This window comes from Seriola lalandi, unplaced genomic scaffold, assembly GCF_002814215.2.
Source record: "Seriola lalandi dorsalis isolate HSWRI2012SDOR001 ecotype SW California unplaced genomic scaffold, Sedor1 jcf7180002054892, whole genome shotgun sequence".
Classification (NCBI taxonomy): domain Eukaryota; kingdom Metazoa; phylum Chordata; class Actinopteri; order Carangiformes; family Carangidae; genus Seriola; species Seriola lalandi.
The window spans coordinates 895,681-905,355 of record NW_019525444.1 but is presented as its reverse complement, the minus strand read 5'-3'; the positions used below and the strand labels follow the sequence as shown (position 1 = coordinate 905,355).

Genomic DNA, 9,675 nt, shown 5'->3' with positions numbered 1-9,675 from the left:
GAGTTTTTGATATGATTTTTTTTTCAAATCCACAATCCATTCTTTACATTCACACCATCAGTCAAATCCAGGCTTCTTATTCTCAAACAAACACACTTCTGATCTGTTATAATACAACTCTGATAAGCTTTAAAAAATGGCACCATCACATGGAAAGGTAACATGATCAGGGAAGAAAGTGTGTTCATAGGCAATTTAACAAAAATACTTTTTTCAATGAAGATAGATTCTTTTCTTTTTTCCATATACTATAACGATAGAATAAAATTTTGTCTCTGAAAAGTGAAGGTTTTATGTTGGGAGAGTGCTATGTCTAAAGTGTTGCATAGTCGAGGAGACATAAATGTAGGGATAGTGGAGATCTTAATTTAAAACAACACATAAGGAGTAAAAAGCTCTTTGTTTAATGCAGAGTGCAGGGTAAAAAAAACCTAAACTTTTGAATATTTTTATGTGATTGTTTTGGCTCCAAACCCTTAAAAAACTAGTCAGAAAGCTTGTCCTGCCACCTTGAACCTTGAAGCTCGTGTACTGGGGCATGTGAGTGTAAAATCCTGCGATGCAAGCAATAGTAACATTTCGACCATCTTTGTGCAAATGTAACTCAATAGAACAAGATCCACAGCAATCACATGTGATAATAATCTCCCAAGCAGTTTTATGAACACGGGGAGGAAGATTGTTTCAAGTGTCACTCACATTGCAGCTGTTAAAAGTGCCACTCTGCGTCCATCCTCTTGGCAGGCAAACAAAGAACCAGCTTAGCTTTTAAAAAAAATACTGTTATTCTAGCTTATGGGCTGATTAAAGCTCCAATCCACAAACCTGAAGAGCTCAAATCATGAACTAGAACTTCTCTGTGTGATTTACTTTACAGATTGTGTTTATAAGAGCAGACTCCTCAGAGGAATCCTTGTCCAACGGTAGACAAATGTGTTTATGTAGCTCATTCCGCATCGGCTGGATGAAAGCTGGAAACATCTCTAGTTGCAAAACAAGTGGGGGAATTCCCAACTCAGCTTATAAAGTGTCTCGAGATACTGTGCCAAGCGTTTTTTTGTGTTTTTTTTTTTTTTTTGTGTGTTTTTTTTCTTTTTAAACCAGACGTTAAAACAAATGAAGAAAAGGGTACACAAGTATGAACCACACCCAGTCTCTGCTGCTGGTTCTCACTTTACAAGCTCCAGCCAGGGAGCAGAACTGCTCTTTCTTCTTGTCTCATCCATACATACATTCATTTGTCCTGTCCTGTCCTCTGATCAATCAGCTGTCCGTCCACTGAATGAGAACATGTAAGAGTTTGCACTTTGCCAAAGCCCAAACTCTTATCTCCGGTTGTTCTCCTTTTCCTCTTCAGTAGCATCCACAGACCTCTGCTTTGCCTCAAGTCTCTGTCCATCAGAAAAAAAACACAAAGATCCACGATGCCGGCCGGGGTCACCGGAACTCATAGATGGCTGCGCTGTGCTCGGGAACGTGGGTGAGGTTTAGAGACTGGTACCTGCAGAGAGACAACACAGTACAGGTTACAAAAAATAGGGCTAGCTAAGGCAACCTTGCCATGAACTCGTGTATAATCCCAAATTCCCCATCTTATGTAATATTAAATCTGAAGAAGCATGTACGTGAAGTATAGGCATGCTTGCTTATCCTTCGAGGCTTTTCAGGCTGCATAACATTGCTGTCTCAAAATCATAATAATATGAGATATAGTCCTATTTTCAGCTTAGTGAAAATTCATTTTTCAGATAATCAAAAGATATCATCTTAAGATCTCTCTTTGGAATCAAACCACTTTTGTTGATTCTATTTATGGGCTACAGTTACAGTAATAGCCATTCAGTGTGTTTACGTTCAGTTATTACCTTTTTATAATGTAGGTTTAAGGTTTCATCGCCTTCACACACAAGAGGCATTCACTTAACCCAGCATGATTTTATCTAATCAATATCAGCCTCACTGTTTAGTGTTCACTCTCTTCACACTATATCAGAGCTGTATTAAGTTACTTCTGGACATCCTACTACCGCTTCTTCACTTAAAAGCATTAAACTAACAAAACACAGGGCTTTTATAGTGATGAAGCAATAGGAAGTGTTATGTCAGATATGGAATCAACCAAGACTGAAATCTTCACGATTAAAATTTAAAGAAGTACTGTAGAAAACTTATTTCAACCTATAAAGAAATACTTAAGCATTCAGTTCTAATCTTATAAAAAAATCTAAATCACCAAAACTGGAGATATGTGGTTTTGAAAAGCACTTTGACTGTTCTCTGAAGCATTTACTTGATAGTTGATTCACGAGGCCAGGTAAAAATAATCAAAGGCATTCATTAGTTTTAAAAAGTGTGAATCATTTGACTCTTCCAACAAAGCAGTTTGACAAATCCCGACCCAAAATAAAAGGGTTTTACTAGTATAAATGATTGATGTTGACATCTGAAAGCCAACAGTTAATTATGCTTGGAAAAGCACAAGGAACAAGACGAACTGAGGTCTGGACTGATGTGCGTATTCAGCCTTTTCTTCATGTGTTATTTTCAGGGTTCGCACCAGAGGTGGTAAATGGCAGCACAGAGTTGATCCATATAAACAAACTACTCATGAGTCCATAACAGCATTGTCATTAAAACTGTTTTCAGTTCTCATAATGACGCTAAATGCCACCATCATGGTAAGTATGACGTAAGCACGGGCTGTTGATCGTTTTCCAGTTTTGGAAAATGGCTTAAAATAAAAGGTATTCTGTGGTTGGAGCAAGAAAAAAAACTGCTTCAAAGTATTTGGTCAAAGCAGGGAATTATAAGAAAATGAATGGAATGAAATCAGAGAGTTTTGGTAACAATAGCTAAACCATTATGTGCAGAGGGAGTTGAAAGAAATGCCAAAGAATGTCAAATAAAAATGAAAACACTAAAGATGGAGTACAAGCAGGCCCCTGTTTGTTTATCACCAGGCAGTACGACCACATAAATCAAATGCAACAAACTGTGGTTGTGATTGTTCTGCTTCGTCAACATAAAGTCACACACACAGTCGTTCGGAAAAGCCACATTCATCTACGAATCATTGGAGCAGCTCCCAGGGCACCCTGACAAAAGCTGCAGAAAGCTGGAAATTGTGTCTGTTAATGACTTCTCCCATCCAGATTTTCCCCATCTGCTCTGGGATTCAGTCCAGCAACCTTTCCTTTTCCTTTCCTAAAATGACTGAAATTCACCTCACAGTAACTAGTGTTGGGCTGCATTACCATTCAGAGCTCCTGTGGTAGTAGTAGCCCTCGATCGTTGCTGTGGATTTCTGGAAGCAGATGTAGTAGAATCCAGCAAAGGAAGCTCCGCTGATGTCTTTGATTGTGTGGTCTGGGACTAGAAACTGCTCCTGAGGGGATGGACAGGGTGAGAAACAGCAGCAGCTGCAGTTCAGAGGTGACTTGCTACAACATATGATACAGCTCAATTCAGGCTGCACCTTACCTTCCACCTCATGAAAATAAAGTCAGAGTTCTTCAGATCCTCATAGTCAAAATCATCAGAGTTGAATGTCTTTGCATACTGGTAGAAGGCCTGGAACTTGCCCTTCACACAAAATGAAAATTCATTATGTTACAATACACCAGCCAGTTACAGTGTGTGTGGAGCCCATGTGTAGATGATGAATCAAGTTTTCCGCCTTACCCAATGCTTACGATCCACATCTTCATCTGCATCCCATTTCCGGGTGAGAAATGGCCGCTTCCTGCTGATGATCTCTCCAGCGAAGAACGTGGTCAGAGTTGGATATTCCTATGAGAGTGAACGCCACAGAGAAACAAACAGGAATGTTTTTGTTTTGTTTTGTTTTGTTTTGTTTTGTTTTGTTGTGTTTTGTTTTGTTAGCTCTGGTGCAGCCAACCTGCTAAATAGTGTTTTGTCTGTTCATCTCTTTGTAAATGAAAGAATGCTACATCCAATGCTAATGGTAAAGTAGAAGACCATTTTCATTCTCAAACAAAGTAGACAGTAGAAAGTAACTACGTTTTGAAAGTTGGAATATATACGCTTATAATCGTGGTTTATTATTCATGAACAACTCATGCTGTGGAACATATAGGATATTGTAAATTATTATATATTTTAGTAGAGAGACTGCTACTTGAACATACCAGTTATATTAGAGTTTAAGCTGACTGCCATTTATTCAAAATGCAGTCAAATGTAATAGACTTAAACCAGCTGGTGATCTCCCCCACTAACACCCCAGCTATCAAATACATGCTAAATGTATCAGTATACACCCACTGCATGTTTGCCAGCATGTGAGGCAGCTTTAATGTTGTAGAGTTTAACATCCTCTACAATGTAAACAGCAGAATACTGATTGGGGATGACTGGACCTAGACTGTACCCGTCTCTTCAAAAAAGGACACAATGAGCAGTGGCCAAACACAGCTTAAATTATTTATGTTTGTGGTTTAATAAAGAGAATTACTTCTCTCACCTCTGTCAGTCCTTTTATCTTCAGGTAGCCACACAGGTAGGAATCCTCCATGGTGACATGCTTAAGAAGAAAAACAGTAAACAACAGAGAATGTTACTTCATACGTGATTCAGGTGTAGTAGTTAACTCTACATTCAAGTGACAGTAAGTGGGAATGCTGTGATATGCTTTAATGAAGCTAATATTAAATTCCTATCAATATCTCTCACACAAACAACCATAAACATACATGTTTGTAAGAGTCTTGCTACGTGGTGAAGCCAAAGCAAGATGAAACCCCTAGAGTCGTATTTTCCTACAACAACATTAAATGAGATGTCTCGTTGTAGTTGAAATGGGTTGTTAATAGTCGCAGGCACTGCTACATCCACAGCTAGCTAAAGGAGTTAGTTAACGACAGGCCACGGCCCATTGATTTTCCAGCTGTCAATCACCACACCGTCCGTTTGACAGATCACCAAATACCCCTGACAGCTCGCCCGATTAATGAAATATCCGCTTCACAGCCCCACCTGCAAAACCACCTCCACGTCGTAAGAGTTCCCTTTGCTCTTCTGGTGGCCCCTGAACTTGGAGCCGCTGTACAGCAGCGAGGTGACAACGCCGGGCTGCTGGGTGTTTATCGGTGGCGGCGGGATAAGCGAGGACGAGGATGCGAAGGCCGCAGCGGGGGAGTCGCTGAGGTATCCAGCGGGGACAGGCATGGCTCCCGCTTCGCTGGCTGGGCACCAACCGCGGTCACTGGCCGTCTAGGCGATGGACTTTGTCGGCGTCTACGAAGAGGCGGAGGAGGACTGGTGAGGACCACCAACATCCAAATCCCCACTTATTCCTCTGTAGTTTAGTTTACCAGGCACCAAGCTCCCAGAAAAGTAAGTGGACTTCGACGCGGCGACGTTGGCATTAGCATCCGCCCCTCTCATTGGCCAACTGAATCCACCTGGCAAAGATCTTCAACGTCCATTGGTTCGATTTGCGGAAGGGTTTGTGGGAGTTTTTGAGTGTAGTTTTTTCCTGTTGTGTTAGAATGCGGTAGAACGTCTTAAAAAACTACATTTCCCCACTTCTAACAGTAACTATGATGCTCTCTGTCAAGCACAGAAGGTCAGACGCGTGCATTTGAACGCAGGAGCTGTTTTATGAACGCTTAGGAAGGAATGTATGCTAGCAAATAGGGACATAGTGACTTTATACAGTTAGCCAAGGCGGTATAAACAAGAACCAATGCTTATAATACGAAACAACAGCCACTCGTATAAAAATGTTGAATCTAATTAACTAAAGTCTAGCGTGTCAGCTCTCCTCTCAGTTAGCTTTTCTTAACACACATCTCCACCTATCTGCCACTATGTTAAAGAGCCTTGTTAGACTTCAGAGTCAGCTTGGAAATGCCCTTTCTCTCAGTAAAGTGTGTCCAAGAGGTCAGCAGTCCCGATTTACTTTGAAATACTCCACAGCCGCAGCAGGTAAGATAATGAACAATGTGGATAAAACTGTCTGCAGCAGTAGTACGTTTGTAAATCTGTTGACTGACGCGATGTTTTCTGATGTTACCAGAAAGAAAGAAATTTTATCAAGATGTCAGCATATCCCAAGGTGACGGTAAGTGCCAGATATCATTATTAATAGGTCAAGTGTAGAAGTTCTGTGTGTTTGAGAGTAAAAATCCTGTGTGTCACATGTCACAATTTCCATTGTCACAACAAAGGAAAAACAATGCTCTCCTCTAAGGAATTAAAACATGCAGACGTGCTGTGTTTTTCATATAGGCATAATGGTTTAATTAGTTGTTCCTTCTCCATACTTGTGTTGTAGGTGGTGTATATGAGATCAACCTAGACAGAAGGAAACTGAAAACCCCCGGAGGGAAGCTGTTCACAGTGCCAAATGAAGCCCTGGCCATCGCTGTGGCAACCGAGTGGGATGCTCAAAGAGACACACTCAAGTTCTACTCAATGCACCTGGTACGGCCATTGAACTGGGTATTGAATAGGGTTTAAAGAATAGTTTCTTATCCAGGGTTTCCTTCAGCGTTTTTAAAATGAAGACCACTTCTGCTAATGTCACAGTCCTTAAACAGGCATCTAAGAACTACACTGATCAAGATGAGATGCCTCAGACTTTTACCACCTCTGATTACTGTTTACATGGGAAATCTTGTCATCCTTAGTTAGACCACATTCAGGGTTGATTGATATGTAGACTGCTTTTTTGATATGTCATGTGTTTTCAGTTACATAGGTAAGGTTTAAAAAAATATAATGTTTCTGTTTGAATATGAAGTACAAATTTTTGAGTTACGTCCATGCTCTAGAAAATATATTTATAATAGAATATGATGCATCATTTGACATGACAACTTGACACATCTTCTTGTGGGAAGGTTGTGAGGATTTGGGGCAAGAGTGCTAGTTCATGTTTTCCAAAAAATATGAGAAGCCTTGATTTATAGTATGCTGCTGCAACCCAGATCCTCCATTGAGAAGTTTTACTTTACAGAACCAAATGTGAACTGATCCTCAGAAAAAAATAATGCAAGTAATAATTTTTCACCATCCAGCTATTGCCATGTTTTTAGTTTTTCATGCCACTATTGAAGGTAAATTGTAAACTCTCCCTGCAGACTACACTGTGCAACACAGCTCTGGACAATCCCACCGAGCGTAACGAGGACCAAATGATCAATGCTGCTCTAAAGTTCCTGGAGACTGACACTGTTTGGTATACTACTCATTTGATTTTTTACTTTAATTCATATATTTATATTAACTTTTTTTAAAACATGGCTTTATTGTTGCTATTAATCAATAACAACAATGATTTAGTTGCTGGTCTATATATCCGTTATAACCAGAGCAAATTTTTCTTAATAGAGATTAAAGGTTAATATAATCATCATTAATATATCATTGTTTACACATCGATACATTTACACAACACAATGACAACATAGATATTAAATGTCAATCCTCTCAATGAAGTGACACTCTTTCAATTAAAAGTCCATGCTTGTTTGATACATATACATATTGATAATGGATAAAAACACTGTTAACAGGGAGTTACTTGCAGTTGTGGCTTTAAATGTTAATGGGGTTTATCTTGTGTGTAGTTACAGAGTAGATGAGCCTTATGCTTTGGTTGAGCTACAGAAGAATGAGTGGGACCCTGTGCTGCACTGGATTGAAAACAGGTAACAGCAGTATTAGTTTTTGTCTCAGTCAAAGCACATAGACTGACATTAAAGCCTCCCAATACAAGACGGCTTATTAAGCTACTGTACTAAGCTTGTTCCTAATTGTCTTTATCTCCCACAACTCAATTGTAGATACAATGTCACTATTGGCTCCTCGTCCAGTATTTTGGGTCCCGAGATTCCAGAGGAAACCAAAGATACGTTCCGGCAACACCTGAAGTCTTACAACTTTTGGTCTCTGACAGGTGAAATATTTCTAAACTGATCTAAGATGAGCACTTTTAACTGTATCTGTTGTGCTGAATATCATCATTATAATGGCAAGATTATATATATATATATATATAAAGTATATGGTTTCTCCTGTGCAGGGCTCGAGTATGTGATCACGCAGTTGAAGTCTGTTGTTCTGTCCATGGGGATGATTGATAGACATCTGAGTGTGGAGGAGGCTGTGCTGCTCTCCAGACTGGAGGAGGAATACCAGGTAGAAGAGATTGTTTCCACCCACAATTTTCCCAACAACATTTTTAGTTATTTTTGTTTTCTATTTCTTCTTCTTACAAAGAGAACCTTTGCTTATCACTGCGCCCTAGATCTGTCATAATCAGAAAAGACTTTACTTAATGTGCTCTAGAGAAACAGCACCCTCTTCTGTTTTCATAGTGTTTCCCATAATAGCTAACCTGGCAGCACACAATGTGTATTGCAGTGTAAAGGCTGACTTTGCTCTTCTGTTCCCTGGTTTTGTTTATTTATCCATCTACTGTCTTTGCACATGGTAATGATTTTGTGATCTTGTACTGCTTCATGTACAATCATTGGTGTTGCAGTTGATAAATGATAAGACAGACCTGCTAACCTTTCTGCTTACTATCATTGGTTTTCCTCTATTTCTTTTTCCCACAAAGATTCAGCGCTGGGGAAACGTAGAGTGGGCCCATGACTACGACATGTATGAGCTGAGGGCACGGACCGCTGCTGGAGCTCTTTTTGTTCACCTCTCATCCGAGAGTTCAACTGTCAAGCGCAAACTTCTGCAGGACTGAGAGAAAGATGAGCTCAAACATAGAACTCTCAGTAACCGAGAGAGAAACCCCAAGCACCTCTGTTTATCAATGATGTACATCAATGCAGAAAAACACAACACATCCTGTTTGTTCTATTTAGCAGTGACAGCAGCTCTGTCTGTCATCTGTTACAGAAACATCTCACTCTAGTCTTTTTTTGCAGTGTTAATATGTGGAAGCTGCCAAGAGTGACACCCCTCACAGAGTTTCCAGTCGGTTCTCAGTCATCCGCGACATTTTGGATGCTGGTGACTACTACTGTTGTCTGTTTGGTGGTGGAATGTTAATTCCCTGGCTGCTTTTTCTGTGTGCTACATTTGATTACTGGAAGGTGCATGTGCTATTCTACCAACAAACTGTCCACGCTAACTGCGCTGTGTAGATGAAAGCACACTGCATGGGAAAAAATATTCACTTGCAGTAGGTAAAACATCAAATTGCCATCTGTAGTTAAGATTGTCATCGTTCATGTTTTGTGTATTTTGGCATTTTCAGTGTGGTAATGAGGTGAGAGATTAAATACTGCACAGAGAAAACCTTTTTCATGTGTATCAACAATACAGTGCTGTTTCTACAAAAAGTTGTATTTTAGTGGAAAAGTGGGTCACACTCTCATGCAGTTGTAATTTTCATGTACAGAGCTGAAGGTTTTGTTGCTTTTACAGTTGAAATGAATCACAGAAATGAAAAGAATGGCATTATGTGACTCATATTTGTTGGTGCCCTTTCCCTTTCCACCACTTGTGAGCAAAATACGTCAGCAGAGCTTATCGTGAATTAAAACCCAAATAAGGCAAAACATTTTTACAGGCGTCTGTCTCAATTAATGATTAAAATCTAATGTTATTTGTCTGAATCTTCTCACAGAAGACCGACTGCTGCGGTCATAAAATAACAATTTCAGTTTTATAGATGCAACCTTTGTA

The 9,675-nt window shown here is 39.8% G+C and overlaps 2 protein-coding genes across 2 annotated transcripts; one reads left to right on the top strand and one right to left on the bottom strand.

Annotated features, from left to right (window-relative positions):
* Positions 1–5,366, bottom strand: LOC111672045 (glucose-induced degradation protein 4 homolog). Its single transcript, XM_023429322.2, has 6 exons — positions 4,996–5,366; positions 4,484–4,543; positions 3,682–3,789; positions 3,481–3,582; positions 3,255–3,385; positions 1–1,501 (listed from the first exon to the last, which is right to left on the bottom strand). Exons 1-6 carry the CDS (start codon positions 5,185–5,187, stop codon positions 1,438–1,440), a joined length of 657 nt encoding a protein of 218 aa, XP_023285090.1. The 5' UTR covers positions 5,188–5,366; the 3' UTR covers positions 1–1,437.
* A 207-nt stretch (positions 5,367–5,573) lies between these two features.
* atpaf2 (ATP synthase mitochondrial F1 complex assembly factor 2) lies at positions 5,574–9,550 on the top strand. The gene is made up of 8 exons (XM_023429321.2): positions 5,574–5,949; positions 6,041–6,085; positions 6,299–6,447; positions 7,107–7,204; positions 7,596–7,676; positions 7,812–7,924; positions 8,051–8,166; positions 8,591–9,550. Exons 1-8 carry the CDS (start codon positions 5,832–5,834, stop codon positions 8,726–8,728), a joined length of 858 nt encoding a protein of 285 aa, XP_023285089.1. The 5' UTR covers positions 5,574–5,831; the 3' UTR covers positions 8,729–9,550.
* The last annotated feature ends 125 nt before the right edge of the window (positions 9,551–9,675 follow it).